Source organism: Tenrec ecaudatus, chromosome 1 (assembly GCF_050624435.1).
Source record: "Tenrec ecaudatus isolate mTenEca1 chromosome 1, mTenEca1.hap1, whole genome shotgun sequence".
In the NCBI taxonomy this organism is placed as follows: Eukaryota; Metazoa; Chordata; class Mammalia; order Afrosoricida; family Tenrecidae; genus Tenrec; species Tenrec ecaudatus.
The window spans coordinates 41540367-41559283 of record NC_134530.1 but is presented as its reverse complement, the minus strand read 5'-3'; the positions used below and the strand labels follow the sequence as shown (position 1 = coordinate 41559283).

The window sequence follows — 18917 nt, the reverse complement described above, 5'->3', positions numbered from 1 at the left end:
ACAGGGCTCTCCAGGGACCTCCCCCTGCCCCCCCCCCCTGCATTCCTGTCCTCACACAGGGCAGAGAGCGCTTAGGGGGCCCAGGAGCCACCATGTCCTTTGCAAAACTTCTTGATTTATTTTTCAGTCCTATCCAGGGAGAAACCGAGGCCCAGTGGCTAAGGGGTGTCAGTTCTCGGTTACTTCTGGGAAGGGTCACTGTGTACCTGCTATGTGTCGGGCACGGGACTAGGTACAGTGTAATGTGGAAAGTGTGACTGTCTGTCTGTCTGTTTCAGAGGCTTTGTCTGCAAACTGCACCTGCCAGTCAGCACCTGCTGTGCCTTCCTTGCATCCCTGCGACCAGTGCGCCCTCTAGTGGAGGGGCGCCTGTGGGGGTGGGGTGGGGTCTAAACCAGGGCTTCTTAAACTTTTTCACTCTCGGCCCCTTTGTACCTCAGATTCACGACACCCCTGATTTTGGATTAATCTGTGGTCGTTGAACGCACAGACACCTTGCACCGGTGCCAAACGCACAGTGACTCTCACATCCAGTTATGGGCTATGGGGTTGCAACCCACAGTTTAGGAAGCCTCTCCACTCAGTTTCAATTGGGTTCTGAAGGTGAAACAGGAGATTCCCAGGAGCCCAAAGGGAGGAGCCCCTCTGGGGAGGAAGCAGCTCCTGGAAGGGTCGGAGTTTCAGGGAGTGCAGACTGGGTGAGAGTCTGGCTGCCCACACACTGGAAAACAGCAAGGCCTGGACACTGGACTTGGTGTGATCCCACTGGCTTCCAGTCTGTGGGGAGTGGGAGTCCAGGCAGACAGAAGGCCTTCATCTCTGTGGTTGTCCCCTCCCTGCCCTGCTGCTCCTGGGAGCAGCTGTTTGGGATCTGTTTGCCTTCCCAGACTTGGGTCCCTGGGGCTTTGGGGTCCACAGGAGACACCAGTGTCTGGGTAGCTCGGGTCTCCCTGGCTGTGCGACCTCGGGCACATGGCACATCCCCCCTGGGTCTCAGTATCCTCCTCGGAAAATGGGGTGTGGAACCCCGTTTACTGGAGGCGCTGGCCGAGGGGTGGCGGACAAGGGCCTGGAGCCTGCTCACACTATGGGAGCTGTGATGGACTCCTTCCTGCCTCTGGGCCCCCTGTGGAGTGGGCCCAACTTCTTCAGCAGGACCCTGAGCATTGACTCCCTGGCCTGCAGAGGGCGGTCCTGAGAAATCCCCCCCCCCGCCCGGAAGCTGCTCCCACCCCCAGCCCACGAGCCCAGTAGGGTGCAGAGCCTCACCTCACAGTGGACTGGTAGACCAGGTCCTCCCTCTTGCGGTAGTTCTCCATGTGTGAGTAGTTGGTGGAGAACATGGCATCGAAGGTGAAGATCTTCTGCTTGATGGTGCCGCCCTCTGTCACCTGCGACGGAGCACAGAGGGCCAGGTGAGTCCAGCCAGGCTGCCTCCTGTTCCACGGACAAGTGCTCCCGGTCAGGAAGCCCAGTGCCATGGCCCTGGGGCCCGGAACACGCCTCTCCTGGAAGATGCTACAGTCTTAGTGGCCTCCTCCCAGTATGGGGACAGAGGGCAACCCCCCTCCCCAACCATTTCACCGATGTGGAAAAGTAGCCTCTGAAGTGGGGGGGGGCAAGGTCCCCAGCTAGGAGGGAGCAGAGCTGGGACCCACACCCTGTTTGCTCTAGCTCCCTGGTGTGGTGGACCATCCCCCTTCTGTGCTTGCTTTGCCTTGCAAAAGGCCCAGAGGGTGTGGGGTGCTTTGCAGTCAGATGAAGAATCACAGTTGGCCCTTCCTGGCCCCCAGGAGAGAAATCATGGGGTGCGGGGAGCAGCTGGGAAGAAAGTAGAGAGGTGAATTGGGGACAGTGGTGGCTGGATGAGTGGGGGAGCAATCACTGTCAGAAAAATCCTTGTAGGGGGACAAACATGCTAAATGGTAGCAATGTCTGATAAAGCCTCCCAGGGCACAGAGTAGTCACAGAGGGCTTCCTGGAGGAAGGGACATCTCATTTGCCTTCTGAAGAAATGGCTTGGGCTGGCCAGGAAGACCCCTGGAATACTCCCTGGCAGAGAGAACAGTAGGAGCAAGGGCCCTGGGGCATGGGAGAGTGGAGCAGGCTCACACACAGTAAAAGAAGTAGGAGGGGGGTTGCCTGCCAGGGAACAGAAAATTCTGGAGAGGAGGCCAGGGCCCTGGGTGCTTGGTTGTGATGGCAGAGGCCTAACTCAGATTCTATGTAAGCTCCTCAGAGGGAACAAGGCTGGAGGCAGGAGGTTGGGGACCCCCAACCCAAACATGATGGATGGAGAGAGGGCTCGGGTAGAGAGCTGGCTCTCACCTGGGGGCCTGTGGGAGGGGGCCGAGAGGGAGGTAATAAGGTCCCCGTGTCACTTAAGAGCCCCACGGGCAGGGACCTGGAGAACCAGAGGCTGCCTGAAGCTGGGGCAGCAAGAGAGAGGCTGCTCAGGGACCCAGCTGTTCACAGCTGATTAAAAGTTGGACCCAAGCGTCCCATCCTCCCGCTGGCCGCCCGCATCCCCTCGTCTGCACAGCCTCCTGCTAATGAAAGTGTTACTCCACAAAGCAGCAAGGTATGTGTTGTCACTGTTTCCATTATTTATCTGTTTACTCGGCTGCAGTTTTCCGCTTGCCTCAGCAACTCTATTATAGCCTGGGAGCTTGCAGCCTCTTGCCGCTCAGCTGGGCGCTAACAGCTTGCAATGGGGAGGCCTCATGCCTGGGCTTGGAGAAGTGGAATTAACTCCCAAGGCACTGCATGATAGAGCTGGGGCAAGGGGTCTTTTCCAAGGGGCTGGGGGTCGGGGAGAGAAAGGCAAAAAAAAATGGTGAGTGGAGCTTGGGTCAGTCGCCTTTCTGATAGGAATGGGGGCAGCTGAGCTCCTCTGGACACGGCTGCCCCCACCCCGACTTGGACCTGGAGGTGCTGGCCTGGGTGGTGCTGCCCCTGGTTCCGCGGGCATGGGTTCAGCTGCACCCAGCTAGCCTTTGCCTGAGCGTCTGCTGGGTGCACACCTGCGGGCCCTGCTCACAGAATGGGGCGGTCTGTGGGGTCCACATTCGGTTCTCCACCAGTGCCCAAACACATCAGCGTTCTCCCGGGAGGCGCAGGCTGGAGCTGGTGAGAAGTGACCCGGAGGGACCTGCCTGCGGTGGGGCTTCCACAGATGTGTGTGGCCTGCACCCTGGGACCCAGAGGACACGGTCCCTCCCCTCAGCTCTCTCCCTCTGCAGCATGGGGTCAAGGAAGAGAGAGAGAGGGAGGGAGGAAGAGAAGGGGTTTAACCCCTTTCTGGTTGGGAGCCACACCAACCCTCCCCCTATAGAAGGTTCCCATCTCTGCTGTGTCTGGTGCCAGGCCCAGCACCTCTGTCAGGCTTGGCACAGGGCCCCAGGCAGAGAAGTGGCTGAAAATGACGTGGCCTTCCACGCTCAGGCTCCCAGCCTGGGGGAGGCCAGCGTGTTCCAGGGGCTCCCCTCCACCCCAGGCTGCCCTCCAACATACAGGATGCCTTGAAAGTATAAGGTGTGTGTGTGTGTGTGCACATGTGTGCATGTGTGTGCGTGCATGTGCGTGTGTGTGTGTGTGAGAAAGAGAGAGAGAGAGAGAGAGACTTTGCTTTCTAGGGGACATTGGCAAGGTCTGGACTCATCTGTGTGTGTGTGGCGAAGCCCAGGGGAGGTATGGCGCTCTCGCTAGCATCTAGCAGGTAGGAGACACCCTGCGGTGCCCAGGACAGCCCATCTACCTTGGATACAGCCAGCCCAGCCTCCGGGGTTCAGGGGTGTGATGGACTGAGCTCACAATGTCCCTGACATCAAGAGCAGAAGATGCTGTTCTTGTTAGCAGTGGCCGACGTGGCCCCTAACTCATGGGGACCTTGGGTACAGAGGGATGGGGTTCATGCCATCCACCCAGGGTTTCCACTGCTTGAGTTTCAGGGCGCTAGACTGCCAGGCCTTTCTTCCTAGCCCACAGTGGTCTGGAAGTTCCTCTGAGGCCCCTCCCCATCTCAGCAGCTCCTGGCCTTCAACGGCGGGGGGTAGGGGGGTGGCGGCTGCATTTGGGACACATTGGCTGGGGACAAAACCTCACTTCAGGAGCCCTGTGAAGCCCTGGTGGGATAGTGGTTGTCCGTTGGGCTCCTAATTGTAAGGCCCAAAGTTCGAAGCCACCAGCCGTTCCTCGGGAGAAAGATGAGGCTTTCTACTCCCATAAAGAGTTATAGTCTCATAAACCCACAGGGGCAGTTCTGCCCTTTCCTATAGGGTCTCCGTGAGCCTTTTGGTTTGTTTTAGGATCCTTGGTGGCATGGTGGTTATGTGTTGGGCTGCCAACCGCAAGGTCAACCATTCGAAACTGTCAACCGCTCTTCAGGAGAACGACCAGGTAGGTGTTCGACTCTGGTATAGATTTTCCATCTTGGAAACCCACGGGGACAGCTCTACCCTGTTCTACAGGGTCCATCACAGTGAGTCGGAATCGACTGGGTGAGACGGTAAGTTGAGTTCTGGAGCGAGGTGTGAAGAGAAGGCATCTCCTGCATGTCCCCCAGAATGGGCAAGAATCTCCCCAGCAGCTGAAGAAACTGAGGCTGGGATTCAACATGGGGTTCCTGGCAAAGGAAAAATGTAAATCCAGACTCGGCCTGACCTCTCAGCCTCCCAGAGTGCGCAGGGCTGCCATGCCTTGTCCGTTCTGCGCCTCCCAGGGACTGCCTCCTTAGGAGGGACCCCAGGGGAGGTGTGAGGCGGTTTTCCTCCCAGCATCATCGAGTGGAAGGCCTCCGGCCCCATTTGACTTTGCAGCTGGTTCCGGGCCTCCACTCCCCCCAGGTTCTGCCTTTTTATCTGCTCCTAAAATGTGGCAGCCCTTATCGCCCCCATCTCAAATTTCACTCCATTTTGTTTATTACACAAAAGAGAAAAAAGTCTGTCAGTAAAACTGCCTCCTCAAATTTATTCGCAGGGACTGAGGGTTTTATTACTAGGAAAATACACGGGCGCCTGCCCGTATACACACATGCCCACACGCCCCAGACAAAGCACCGGAGAATTCTCCGCGTCGTAAATCCTTGTTGCCGGTGGAGGGACAGGGGAGCTTCAAGGACGCGCATCATTTTCCTTTGGTTTTATTTACATCTTTTTCCAGGGGCGGCCGTGTCTGGGACCTCCCTGTCTGCCTGAGGAGCGACCCTCAGGGCTTCTGGGACAGCTGCCTGGGACAGCAGCGGGGAGAGCAGCACGCATCTGAGTTCCAGCCCTGAGACAGGACGGCCACCTCCCTCCCACTTCCCCAGCACGGCCACCCACAGCCTGGGGCAGGGGATGCAGGAGGCGGACCCCCTCCCAGGTCCCAGCCCACTGGGCACCTGGCTGTGTGCCAGGTTACTGCGCCAGCTCCTGGCAGTGAATGCTTCCAGATAGAGGGTCGGGCTCCAGGGGATGTGGTGGGCACTGGGTCAGTACGTGCAGGAAGGAAGGTGCTCTCCCTTTGGCCCGGCCAGAGGTTTGCAGTGGACCCCAGGGAAGCACCAATGATTGACATCCGGCTGCCAATGGAAAGGTTGGGGACTTGAACCCACCCAGTTGGGGCCACAGGAGCAAGGCCTGGTGATCTGCTCCCATCAAGATAGTGCCCAGGAAAGCCTCCTGGGGCAGTTCTCTGTAGCACAGGCAGAGGTCACAAGCCACGACGGACCCCACAGCTGAGAGATCATCCTACAGGTAGTTTCAAGATACGCAGCCACCGCCTGCCTGTCTGCTTGTTGTACGGCGGTGGCTTGTGTGATGCTACAGTGCAGAAAGCTTGGCTGTTGGTATTTCAAATGCCAGTGGGTTCACCCGGGCTGGATGGGTTTCAGCAGAGCTTCTAGGCTGAGAGACTAGGAAGAAGGAGGTGGCTGTCTACTTTCAAAAGTTGTCAGTGAGAACTGTATGAGTCACAGAGTTCTCCCATGGTTGAGCTGGAAGATGGTGAGCTGGAGGGTGGCAGACTCGGATGGCCTGGGGGCTGCAGCCCTGGGCTGGCGCCGCCCGAGGCTGTTGGAGGAAGTGCAGGGTTAGGCAGTGTTTAACTTTGGTTAGACATCAGGTGGCTCTGGGCCGGGGCCGATTTGATGGCAGCCAATAGCAACAAGGCCTGCCAGCCCTCTCCTAGGCCCGGAGGTAGGGTGGGGCAGGGGTAGCAGGAGTTGCATGTCAGATGTGGCTGTGGCTCCCAAGGGGCTCAATGGGCTCTGGGAGGTGAGAGGCATGGCACACCACTAGCTGGGCAGAAGGCATTGCTGTGGCCACAGGTGAGCCCATGCCCCTTCTTGGAGGACCCAGAAATGCTGTTGATGGGAGGGCTCCCTGTGGATGCCCCCCACCCGTGCAGGGATGAGGCCAGGCGGATGCGTTCTGGCCCCACTTGAATGGGCTCTTGCTGCTCTCCATTAAGTCACTTGCCTCTCCCTGCCTCCATTTCCTTATCTACCAAGTGGGGACCCGGCAGTGCACCTCCTGGGAGATTCAAGAAGGCACACCTGGTGGTGGCCAGTGGTCAGGGCTTAGCCCTGGCAGTGACGGCCACCTGCACCAACATTTCCCCAGCCACCTCTTTCCTGGCACTCAGCCTCAGCCTCTGAGCCTTTTGCCCCTCAACCTGCCAGCATCTCTTTGTGCAGAAGAGAAAGTCATGGGCTGAGAGGCCTGGGTTCTAGTCTCACAGGGTGCCTCCCCGCAGCTTCCCTGCCTGGGTCTCAGTTTCCCTAAAGGTTAGTGAGACTTGGAGCCCCTATGTTTTGGTTCCAGGACCTCTGTTTCTAGGGATCACGGCGTCTTACATTCCAGCTGTGCTCAGCAGTGCTCAGCCAACTGCCCGCAGGCCCTGGGGCTGCCTGACCCCATACCCACCCACCCCCAAGCAATTGGCTGCAGCTGTCCTGTTGCCTTTCAAGTCGAGCCACCAAAGCATGGCAAGCAGTCTGAGTCCAGCCAGGAGCTCAGGAACCTGCCCTTTGGTCAGCCAGCCGGCCAGGGGCTTTCATTTGAAAAACAAATAAGCCTCAAGCTCCAGCTGCCTCACCAGCAGCCGTGGACATCATCAGGAAGGTGGGGGTGGGGGAGAGAAAAAATCCCCCCCCCACACCCCCAGCCCCTTCTCTTTGTGTTCCACAAAACCAATTACAGGTTGGAAATAGCTGTAATAAACTTGATATCCCACTTACGGGCCAATCCCGCTGCGGCTGGAAAGCGTAATAGTGGCCCAGAGTGAAAGCGGCTGGTATATTTTGTCGAGCTGTTTAAATTGCCTGCCTGCTTTCTTCGCTCCTCTCCAGCCGGGCAGGGACTCGCTCGCTGGGAAATGGAGCAGCTGAGGTGTCTGTGGCCAGGCGGCACCAGGCAGTGTTTTCAAGGAGGGTCGTAATGAACTGATTAGATGGGGGGAGTGGATGGCGCCCCAGCTCTCCAGGTAGCCCGCCTGGCCCAAACTCGAACCTCAGCGCTGCCAGGCATGCCCCCCAGCTGTAGATGGGTGAAGGTTGACTGTTGCTGGAGAGAAAGGGAGGGGGCAAGGGTTGGCTGTGGTGTCAGGCTGAGCACCACTGGGAGTCTGGGGTCCACTGCCAGTGCTGCCGCCTGTGGACTCTGAGCCTCAGTTTCCTCATCTGGAAAGTGGAGGGATTTGTCAAACCTATGCCTCAGGGGTCTTAGAGATTCCTAATCAAAACAAGGAAGATGGTGCTGTGTGCAGCGGATTGGCCAACCGTAGGTGAGCGGTTCAAATCCACCAGCTGCTCGAGGGAGCAAGATGAGGCTGTCTGCTCCCGTAAAGATATACAGCCTCAAAAACCTCACGGGGGTTCTGTGAGTCGGACCCAACTCTCCGACAGTGGGTTTGGCTTGAGCTATATATAGAAAACGTCCCTGGACGGCCACACTGGTCAGTGCTGGGCTGCTGATAGGTTGTAGTTTAAACCTGCTCAACCGTGCTGGGAAAGACAGGTCTGGCCCTCTGCTCCCGGGGCCCCCGTCACAGGAACCTTATGGAGGGCAGGTCTTCCGCGACACCCGCAGGGCCACCTGCAATGGAATAGAACCAATGGCAACCGCATTTCACTTTTGTGTTAGAGGGTGAAGTGGGCACCCTCTAACCCAGTGGTTCTCAACCTGCCTCCTGCCAACCCCCTTGAATACAGTTTCTCATGTGGTGGTGACCCCCCAACCAGAAAATTATTTTTGTTGCTACTTCATCACTGTCATTTTGCTACTGTGATGAATCAGGCGACCCCTGTGAAAGGGTCGTTCGACCCCCCAAAGGGGCTGAGACCCCCAGGTTGAGAACCGCTGCTCTAACAGGTGAAGCAGACCTGCTACTAAGGTGGGTTTGCTGCTGGATTCCTAGCCCTGAGGCAGGTGAGAAGAAGGTATGTGGAAACGTCGATGTCACCTTTCTTGCAGCCCCTGCCATGCCAACCCCAGATGCCTGGCATGGGGGCGGGCACGCAGCATCCTATGTTAAATTATCTGGCCCGGGAGTAACACAGACACCCATACTTGGTCCCCTCAGGCTTGGCCCCAGGGCAGTGAGGGCTCATAGGGGTCAAGTCAAGCCCATGGGTACTCAGGGCGTGCTAACTGCAGGAGCACCTGCCTCTCTGAGCTGCAGGATGGAGCAGGAATGATGCTGGGGACCATGAGGAAATGCCATCATCTCCCCTCAGCATCCCAAACATAGGAACCTGGGGCCCCCAGGAGCTAGGCTTCCTTCTGCTTGTTTCCGTGTCCCCAGCTGTGACCACAGAGCCTGGCATGTGGCCACTCTCATTCAGGGTTTTGTGTCTAAATAAGGACAAGCAGGGGCCACCTACCTGGCTGGTAAGTGATGGGTCGGAGAGATAAACCTGGGCCTGATCCCAAAGCCATAGAGGAAGTGGGGGGTGCCCAGGCAGCTGAGGCTGATAGAGTGTGGGGCAGGGGGAAGGCAGGGTGTGGCTATTCATTCAAGGTGGGAGGACATGGGTCAGTGTGCTGGGCATGAGGCCACTTGCTCAGGCAGGAGGAGGGAGAAACAGAGGGTGGAAAGGAAACAGGGCATAGTAATGTGGCCACCTGATGGCCTGCTAATAGGAGGAGGGTTTCTAGTTGTCATGGCAATCCTGGACCACTCTCCTCCCAACCCCCCTTCACCCCCCACCCCCACCTGTTCTCTACTCTGAACCTGCTCTCAACCTCCTAGGTCTGGGAGTGGGGCCAGAGGAGCCACCACATGGAGGAGAGGACGTCTCTGTGTCCAGTGAGGGAGAAGGGGGGCTATTCCTAAGAAAGGCAAGAGGGGGAGGGGTCTCCAAGTTGATGTCGTACCCCCTCAGGTGGCTGGGCTCCCCTCTGCTTAGACTCCCTGTGAGCGCCGGCACCTGGCAGGGCTGGGCACGGGGTAATTGGCTTCCCTGGGTGTGTGGGGGAGATCCAGTTTTGACAGAGACAGCTGGTGTCATAAATTGCCTTGTCTCATCTGGTTACCGTGCGGTGGCAGACAGGAGCTCAGGGACAGGCTGGGGTGGGCTGGACTGGGGGCCCGGGAGAATGGCAGCTGAAAGCACACGTGGGCAGGTGCTTATTATGTCCATGTGGGCAGGTGGGGAGGTGTGGGCAGTAGGTATGAGCACAGGGCTACGTGGGGCCTCACCGGCCTCTGGCTTGCCTGTGTGTGCCCCCCGAAACCTGTGTTTGAGAGGGTACACGTGTCAGCAGTGGTGAGGGTCCACTTGTGTGCACGGATGGTGGAGTAATGAGGAGATGTCATGGGGAAGGATATGAGGATTCAGGTGACTTGGGGTGTATATAACTATGCATGGGTGTGCAGGGTTGTGGATTCATAGTGTGTACATGTGTGTGTCTGGACACCCCAAGCCTGCTCCTACAGTTGTGGGTCCTGTTTATACTGCTCACACTCCGTGCACTAGTCCAAAGTGGGGTGTCAGGATGATGTGTCTGTGGGTATGTTTCTAAGACACCTGTGTATGTGCCAGGCTGGAAGCACCCTGTACCCTGCCCTTTCCTACCCAAGACAAACCCTCCATGGTCAAATGCACAGTCAGTCATGACCATGCACACTTCATCTGACACAGCTGACTGCTCTGAGCCCACCCGCCCCCATCTCCCACACTGTCTTTCCTGGCCCAGCCTGCAGGGCACCAGGCGGGAAGTGGGGATGAGGCAGACCTTTGTACACAGCTGCATCCTTTGGGCTGGAGTGGGACGGGGTTTCCCTGGAATCCCACCCTGGAGATACAAATGTGGGGAGTCTTGGGTGGGGTATGGATGGTGCCTTTCTAGCAAGCCTCCTCAAGTCACTTGGGCACAGGTGTCCAGGACCACAACTTTCACCAATAGTGGCCACACAAACACTGTGTGCACAAGTGCGACGCACACACAGAGCTCACAGGCAGCCCATGCAGACGGGCGTTGTATGACTTGCTAAAATCTGTAAGGTGCATATTCTTTGCATAAAAACATCACAAAGGGAGTGCTGTCCATTTCCACCCCCCCCCCGACCCCCGCCAAAGTCTCTTTTGTTAGGGCCTCTTGGCAGCTTCTGAGTTGGCCACCACGGAAGGACCCTTGGTGGTCAAAGGATCCTGGAGTCCCAGTCACTCAGTAGGGGACCCCTCCCTGTACCTAGCCAGACCCCTCACTTTACCAGAGGCAAGACTGAGGCACCCTGACAGGCAGTCACAGGGGAAGGAGATATGGAGCGGGGACCTGGCTCCCCTCCACCCAATGGCTCAGTCTTTTTGATGCTTGGAATCTAGACCCCGAAACCAAGGCTTGCCAATGGGGTGGTACGGCCGGCCACTAGGATGTTTGTGTCCACCTTTCCCCTCCTTGGAGAATCGTCTTTCCAGAAATCCCTAGCAATAGGCCTGGGCTCTGGGGTCATAGGCTCACCACCCTCAAAGACAGCGCTTTCCCTATATGTTCCGGAAGGGTAGGGACAAGTGGACAAGGAGAGAAGCTACTCATCTTATGAGACCACGAAGGCCACTCTTCATTGCCCAACGTCTGTCTTTGATCAAGAGCTCAGGGGGCAGCTTACGAGTTGGACTGCTAACCACAAGGTGAGCGAGTTGAAACCACCAGCCGCTCTGCAGGAGAAGATGAGACTTTCTACTCCGGGAAGAGTGACAGTCTCAGAAACCCACAGGGACAGTTCTACCCTGTCCTATAGGCTCACTAAGAGTCAGAATCAGCCAGATGGCAGTGAGGTTGTTGTTGTTTTGGTTAACTTTGATGTGCTGATCCAATGACCTCAGCTTCTCATTCATGCACCACCCCCTTCCTCCCTAGGGGCCAGCCTGTGGACCCAGGGTGGATTTGGCATGATCCCGGTCACCTGGGTCCTCACAGTAAAGGCAGGTTTCACATGTTCATCCAGTAACAACCGGGAGCAAGCAGGGGGCTCAGGGCAGCCCCTCACTCAGGGTCTACAGGGTCAACCAGGCAGACAAGAGAGGTGGGGTGCCCCAGGCCCAGGGGATGGCCACCCAGAGGCAGGCAAGAAGGTGAGACTGAGGCCAAGTGAGCAATTCAGGCTGGGCTCTGAGAGGCGCGGGTGGAGGACTGGAGCCCGGGGCCTGCCATGGCAGCCAGGACCTGTGGTTTACATCTATGGGGTCTGGGTTTGGGAAGCGGCTAGACTCTGGGTTCAAATCCAGCCTCTATCAATTACTAGCCGGATGGTGCCAGCCCCTGGAGAGACCATCTGGTGGGAGCTATGCAGCCTCTGGGCAGTGGGGTGGCAGTAGGAGGACCTCACAGGTGACTGGAGCATGAAATCACCATATTTTTCACCAACAGTGCCCACACAAATAACCACTCACACACACACACACACACACGCAATGCGCACACAGAGCTCACAGGCTATTAATTCAGGAGGGGGTGTATGGTTTGCAAAAAAAAAAAAAGCCCCGTAAGGTGCATGTTCTTTGCATAAAAATATGGTAATGGTTGCATATGAAGTGCCTGGCATGGTACAAATGCTCTGTAGCACTGTAATTGTGTGCCCTGAGTATTACGTGGAATGGGCTTAGAGCAGTGGTTCTCAACCTGTGGGTCACGACCCCTTTGGGGGTCAAACGGCCCTCTCACGAGGGTTGCCTGATTCATAATAGTATCAAAATGATAGTTATGAAGTAGCAACAAAAATAATTTTGTGGTTGGGGGTCACCAACACATGAGCAACTGTACTCAAGGGTTGCAGCATGAGGAAGGTGGAGGACCACTGGCTTAGAGGATCGTGTGGCTGTGAGACCATGGAAGGCAGGCAGGAGAAAGACCTGGCAATGTTTCCATAAAGATGATAGCGGAGGAAACCCCTCCCCCCAATTAAATCACTACCAATCAGAATCAACTCAACAACAATAGCAAGTGGACCCGACGCAGCGTGACTCCGTGTGTCAAAACTCAACAATGTTCCATAGGATTTCCATGGATGAACTTATGGGAGTGGGTAGCCAGAACTTTCTGCCGAGGGGCTTCTGGATGGACTGGAACAGCCAACCCTCTGGTTACTAACGTTTGTGTCATCCAGGACCTTCCGATCGCAGCTGGCAGATGCTGTTATTGCCGTCACTTTAACGGAGGAAGATGAGGGCACATGGAAGGCTCCAAGCAGAGAGCAACAGCTCCCCCTGTCCCAGAAAGATGGCAGTGGACTGATGGGGCGAGGCCTGGCTGGATCTGGGCCAGAGAGGAGGAGACTATTATTACAGCCTCTGTTTCTGGCTGCCGGTGGACTTGGGGCCCCTGTGAGCGGGGCTGGCAGGTGTGTGTCAGTCCCGCCTGATCTCAGTATCCGCACAGCTTCTGTCCTAAGGCCCAGCCTGACCCTCTGCCTGTGTCTGCACCTGCCGTGTCCTGCAGCGGCCACACCAGCACTTAAGTCCGAGGGCTGCCCCTGGGGTGCCCATCATCGCACACACCTGTGAGGACAGGTTGTGTCCGGCAAGCTCATCATGGGAACAGATGCCCAGCTTGTGCCTGCCTGGCTGACCGATGCAGTCAGGAGGGGCTGCCAGTCTGCAGGGAGGTCCCTTCCTGGGCCCATCTGCTGAGCCCACCACACTTGGCAGGCAGAATGGATGAGCAGGCTGTGTCAGCGCCATCAGCGGCCTGCAAACCCATGGACAAGGGCCGTCTGTAGCCTGCACCAGCCTGCTCACCTGCTGAACAGGGGGTGGCAGGCACCAGCCAACCGTGCTGGGCTGGCAGATCCTACCCACTGTCATTCCCACAGGGCATCGCTGGCAGCCTCACCCAGTGGAGCCTGTCAGTCTGTCCATCTGATGTCTACTCCTGGGCGTGATCACAGGACGATGAGTCCCAGCAGCTTGCTAGAGCGGCAAGATCAAGCTGGGGGCCAGGAGGCCTGGACCGCATCAATGCTCAGCCAATGATCGGCAGAGGATGCTGGGAAATTTTACATCTCACCCCAGGCCTCAGTGACCTCATCTGTAAAATGGGGTGGGGGCGGCGGTGGCTGTTGCTCCCAGGAGTGGGGTGAGCCACAGACTGACTCAGAGAGTAGAATTCTGTGAGTAGGACAGGAGGACAGAGACTGCAATCTTGCTTCGAGACCGATCCAGAATAGGTGAGTGACTGAGGGTCTACTAGGGGCAAATGGGAGGGAGGGTGAGAGGGGGACTCCTAGTTTAGGGGACACAGAACGTCTATCCTCACTGCTATCCAGTCACGTCCGACTCATAGCCACAGAGCAGAACGGCCCCTGTGGGTTTCTGAGCCTCTAACTATGGGGACAGCTTCCTTTTCTCCCCCAGTGCCGCTAGTGGAGTCGAAATGCTGACCTTGTGGTTAGTAGTCCAGCGAGTAACCATTATGTCCCAGGGGCTCCTTGAGCCCCTGTTAGGGAAAATGCCTCATGAGCATATGTAATGAACGCCACTGATTGGCACCTGTGAAGCAGGCTGGCCTGGCAAAGCTTTGCTACATCTTCCTCCACCAGGAAATAGAAAAGCAAGAGACTTTGGGGAGCTCACCCCTCTTCAAGCAAGAGTTATGGCGTCTACTGTCTGCCCCAGTCTGTTATCTTCATGTCAAAACAAGACCAAGTTCCTCTCCTCGTGGGGCCCCTGCGAGAGTCGGCACAGACAGATAATAAATCAAATTAAGGAAGATGGAAGAACTCTATCAGAGAGCGAGAAGTGTCACACAGACAATTAACATAGAGTGATGGATGGAGGAGATGGCCGCTGGGGCAGGTCGGTGGCCAGGAAAGGCCACCTTTAAGCTGAGACCTGGCTGAGCAGGAGGGGCCCCGCTTGCTTTTCAGCTCAAGGCCAGTGCTTCTCATCAAATGCGGCCACGGCCCTCTGCTGTCACATTCTCATCCTTCCAGAGATGGGGACACCGAGCGCCCACAGACCCGGTCTGGACCGCCAACCTCATTCTCCACTGCCCCTTCATAAGCGACACTCTCTTCCCTGAAAACCAATCTCCAACTTGCTGAGGGGCTGGGTGACTCTGCACAAGTCACCCATCCTCTCTGAGCCTGCTCCTGCAGCCCCACCCATCCTCCTTCCACATTTGATTAGGAACATCATCGATTATGCAGAAAAGCTGAAAGAACTGTATTGCAGGCACCCATTGAGCTATCGCCCATATTTTGCAATTAATACGTGAACATATTGATCACATTTGCTTTGTCATCTCTCTGTCTCTCGTCTCTCCTTCTGTCCACCCACCTGACGTAGTTGACGCATTGTGAGTAAGCTGCAGACATCAGTACGCTTCGCCCCTGAGCTCTTAGCAGGCATGTTGCTAATTTGGAAGGAGGGGGCAATGTTTACTTGCGATTCTCTTGGTTTCTTTTGTGGTAAAAATGCATACACCAAAAAAATAATGAACTCTAAAAAAATTATCTGAAATCTAAACTCCCACCCACTTTACAATCAAAAAGGAGAAAACACAGCCCATCATTCAGCTTTTGACTCATTGAGGACGTCAAGTGCTGTGCTTTGACAAAACCCCAAGACACAGAAAGTGATAAAGCAACAAAACACTCCCCAGAAATGGTGCATCGTTAGCAATACTTTCACATTTAGATGGACGAATTAAATAGAACATAGGAAACATAGCCGCGAATGACTTATTAAGTCACGCCTAAATTTGAGTCTAATAAAAGTACCAATTTTAAAGCTCTTATTAGAATTTTCTATCATAACTTGCTTTGCTTCTATCAGATATAAAAAGGTAATATTAGCATGCAGTTGGAGTATGACCAGGACTTAAGTACCATGAATAACCACGATCCTTTCACAGAGCCAACACATTAGAAAACACTCCCTCTGCTATCTCACCCATTGCAGATTAGACACCCAGGGACAAAACCAAAGAGCACGCATCTCACGAGAGGCACTTCATGAGTTTGGACAGGTGTGCGTCCCTGCGAGCCAGCCCCTCTCATAATGCAGTGCATGACCCTCCCTCCCAAAGTCGCTTCCTCTTTCCAATCCATCAGCCCTTGCCTCAAAGGCAACCATTCGTCTGTCTTCCCACATCTTGTTTTCTGTTCTAGAACTTGTAGTCTGATACCATGGGCTGCATTTTTGAAGTCTCTCTCTCTCTCTCTCACACACACACACGCACATCTTTGTGAGATCCACCCACAGGGTTGTTTGCATCCACCGTTTACTCCTTTTTATTCCTGAGCTTGTACAACAGAGCAAACAGGACACTGCCCGGCCCTACACCAGCCTCACAATTGTTCTTATACGTTCCAGTCCATTGTTTCAGCCACTGTGTCAATCCATCTCACCAAGGGCCTTCCTCTTTTTCACTGTCCCCTACTCTACAAAGCAGGATGTCCTTTTTTCCAGGGACTGGTCTTTCCTGACAACACGTCCTAAGTACGTGAGACCGAGTCTCACCAGCCTGGCTTCTCCGGAGCATTCTGGTTGTAGCTCTTCTAAGACAGATCTGTTTGTGTTGTGGCAGTCCAGGTCAATGTTGTTTCACCAGCATCATCATTCAAATACTCCCATTCTACTTTGGCATTCCTTATTCCATGCCCAATTTGGCAATTAAAAATACCATGTTTCGGGTCAGACACTCCTTAGAGCTCAAAGTGACATCGAGGCTCTTCAATCGACACTTTAGAGAATGCTTGTGCAGCAGAACCACCCAGTGCAATGCGCTGTCTGATCTCCTGTCTGCTGCCTTCGCGAGCATTGACTGTGGATCCAAGCAAGATGAAATCCTGACAACTTCCATCCTTTCTCCACTAATCGTGATGTTACCTGTTGGCCCAGGTGTGTGGACTTTGGTCATGTCTGCATTGAGCTGTCATCCATACTGGAGGCTGCCGGCCTTGATCTTCATCAGCAAGTGTTTCAAGTGCTCTTCACTTTCAGCAAGCAAGGCTGTGTCATCTGCATGTCACAGGTTGTCAACACGCCTTCCTGCATTCCTGACGCCATGTTCTTCTTCGGCTAGTTAGATTCTCGGATAATCAGCTCAGCACACAGATTAAGTAAGTATGGGGAGAGGATCCAATCCTGAGGCACACCCTTCCTGATTTCAAACCAGGTCCCTTGTTCTTCTCCTGATCCCTGTACAGGCTCTGCAGGAGCCCAGCAACGTCTTCTGGAATTCCCACCCTTCTCAATGGTATCCATAGTTGACTGTGGTCCACCCAGTCAAGCGACATTCCATTGAGAGTCCTGGTCAAGTTGCTGACTTGGGCAGCTGCCCCTCCTGGGAAATGTGCTTAGGGGCTCGGAGTCCCCCAAGGTCCCACCTAGAAACCAGGGGGGAATTTCTCCCTGTAGCTCTGCTCTCAGGGGGTCTTCCAAGTAAGGGTGAGGAGAGTGCTTCCACCTTCACCCCCAGTGGTGGTGGTGGGTAGGGGGCAGTGCACATGCAGCCCGTGGGTCGCCCAGGCCAGGTGCTGGGAAGGGCTGCCCTTTGTTTAAGACTCTGTTGTCACCCTCTTGAAAGGTGTCATTTTTCTGAACTAGAGGTTTCACATTCGGGCCTTGGCTCCACCCTGATGTAGTCAGCCCAGACTCCAACCAGCCCCTGGCCTCAGAAGGTCAGCAAGCGGTCTCTGGAAGGACCAGGAGCGAGGACTTTTGGTTTCTCCGCCCATTACAGCCTCTGCGGGAACTGACCGCCTGGCAGATACAATGTGATTCAACGACAGCACATACATAACCCAGCAGACCTGGCTGTGAGCCAGTAAAACATGATTCACAAAACCAGAGGGCAGGCTAGGTTTGGCCTGTGGTCCACAGCTGACCACCCTCTGGGGCTAGATTATCAGATCCCTGGGGGAGGCAAAGGGTTCACATCCAGCTAATAATGGGAAGTTTGGTGGTTTGGATCTGCCGGATGGTGCTTCGGAAGAAAGGGCTGGCGATCTACTCCCGGAAGATCAATCCTTGAAAAAGCAGAGTCTACTCCAGTGGTTCTCAAACTGTGGGGCCCCTTTCACAGGGGTCACCTAAGACCACCTGCAAATACATATTTCCAATGGTCTTAGAAACCGAGACACCGCTCCTCTATCCGTCTCCAGGCAGGTCCGCCCACATGCAGAGACTCCCACATATGAGTGCCTAGCGTGAAGACTGTTACCCATGCTATACCATGCTTCAAGACAAAATTGCATTTATTTGTCATTAGAAATAAATATATGCCAATAAATAATTTCATACTGTTTTTGTGATTCATCACTATGTTTTAATTATGTTCAGTTCATAACAATGAAAATGTATCCTGCAGATCAGGTATTTACATGGCGATTCATCACAGTAGCGAAATGACAGTGATGAAGTAGCAACGCATGTAGTGTTATGGTTGGGGGACCACCACCCCATGAGGAACTGCACGAAAGGCTGAGAACCGCTGGTCTGCTCTGACCTGCGTGGGGTCGCCAGGAGTTGGACTCCACTGGAGTAGGCCACGGGTTGGCGGAGGGTAAACGAGAAGCCCCCCACCCCCAGCCTTGTTGGGGGGACTGCAGCACAGCCTCTCTTCCAGCTTCAGCGAGAGCACTCTGCCGCCTCGCTCCGCCTCTCCCTCCTCCAACAGCACCTCTACAGATGGATCCGGCGACTTTTATCATTGAACCTGAGCTAAGTGCCAAGGGCCCGGGGAAGCAAGAAGTCATGGTTCCCAAACAATGGTTTGGCTTAAGTGGTACAGAAAGCCTGCCTTGAGCATTGTGCTCTTGTGAGCAAATCTATGAGAGCCAATGGACACCCCACTCCTGGAGAGATCCGGGGCGCTTAGGTGAATGGTGAGGGAACAATCCTGATCAGAAGGAGGGAGAGGGGGCAGCTCAGTGGGGAGGATGGAATCAAGGCCACAGGCTGCGCTCGCTCCTGCAAACTGCTGAACGGCGGAGCCTGCTGAATGGATGGCTATGCGGCTCAACCTGCATTGTCACAAGCAAGGAGAGCAAAACAGGATAGCAGAGACAAGAAAGAAGTCACGCTTCCGGCTTTGATGGAGCCTGTGGTTGAGACCATGAGGGGGCCAGACCTCATGGGAAGGTGGGCAGGGGCTGGATCATGTCCAGTACCATTCTATATCCCCCGAGTTCCACCAAACCGGACACTGCCATCCCGGCAACCGCTCACAGCGACCCTGTAGGGCGCTTCCACGTGAGTTTCCAAGACAATCTATCTTTATCTTTCTCCCGTCAAGTGGCTGGTGATTTTGAACTGCTGAGCTTGTGCTTAGCAGACCAATGCATAACCCACTACACAACCAGGGCTCCTGCACACACTGCCAGTCCAGGCACGATAAATGCAGCCCGGGGAGGGGCGCCGATGTTTAATGCACTTGGTTGCTAGGTGAAAGGTTGTCTACGCGGGAGGAAGGCCCGGTGATCAACCTCTG

The 18917-nt window shown here is 55.3% G+C and overlaps 1 protein-coding gene across 1 annotated transcript in view; it reads right to left on the bottom strand.

Annotated features, from left to right (window-relative positions):
* Positions 1-18917, bottom strand: part of IGSF21 (immunoglobin superfamily member 21) — a 292572-nt gene that overhangs the window by 90018 nt on the left and 183637 nt on the right. The window contains exon 3 of the mRNA XM_075538388.1: positions 1270-1391. Within this exon, the coding sequence (XP_075394503.1) occupies positions 1270-1391 (122 nt within the window). The remainder of the gene's footprint in view (positions 1-1269; positions 1392-18917) is intronic.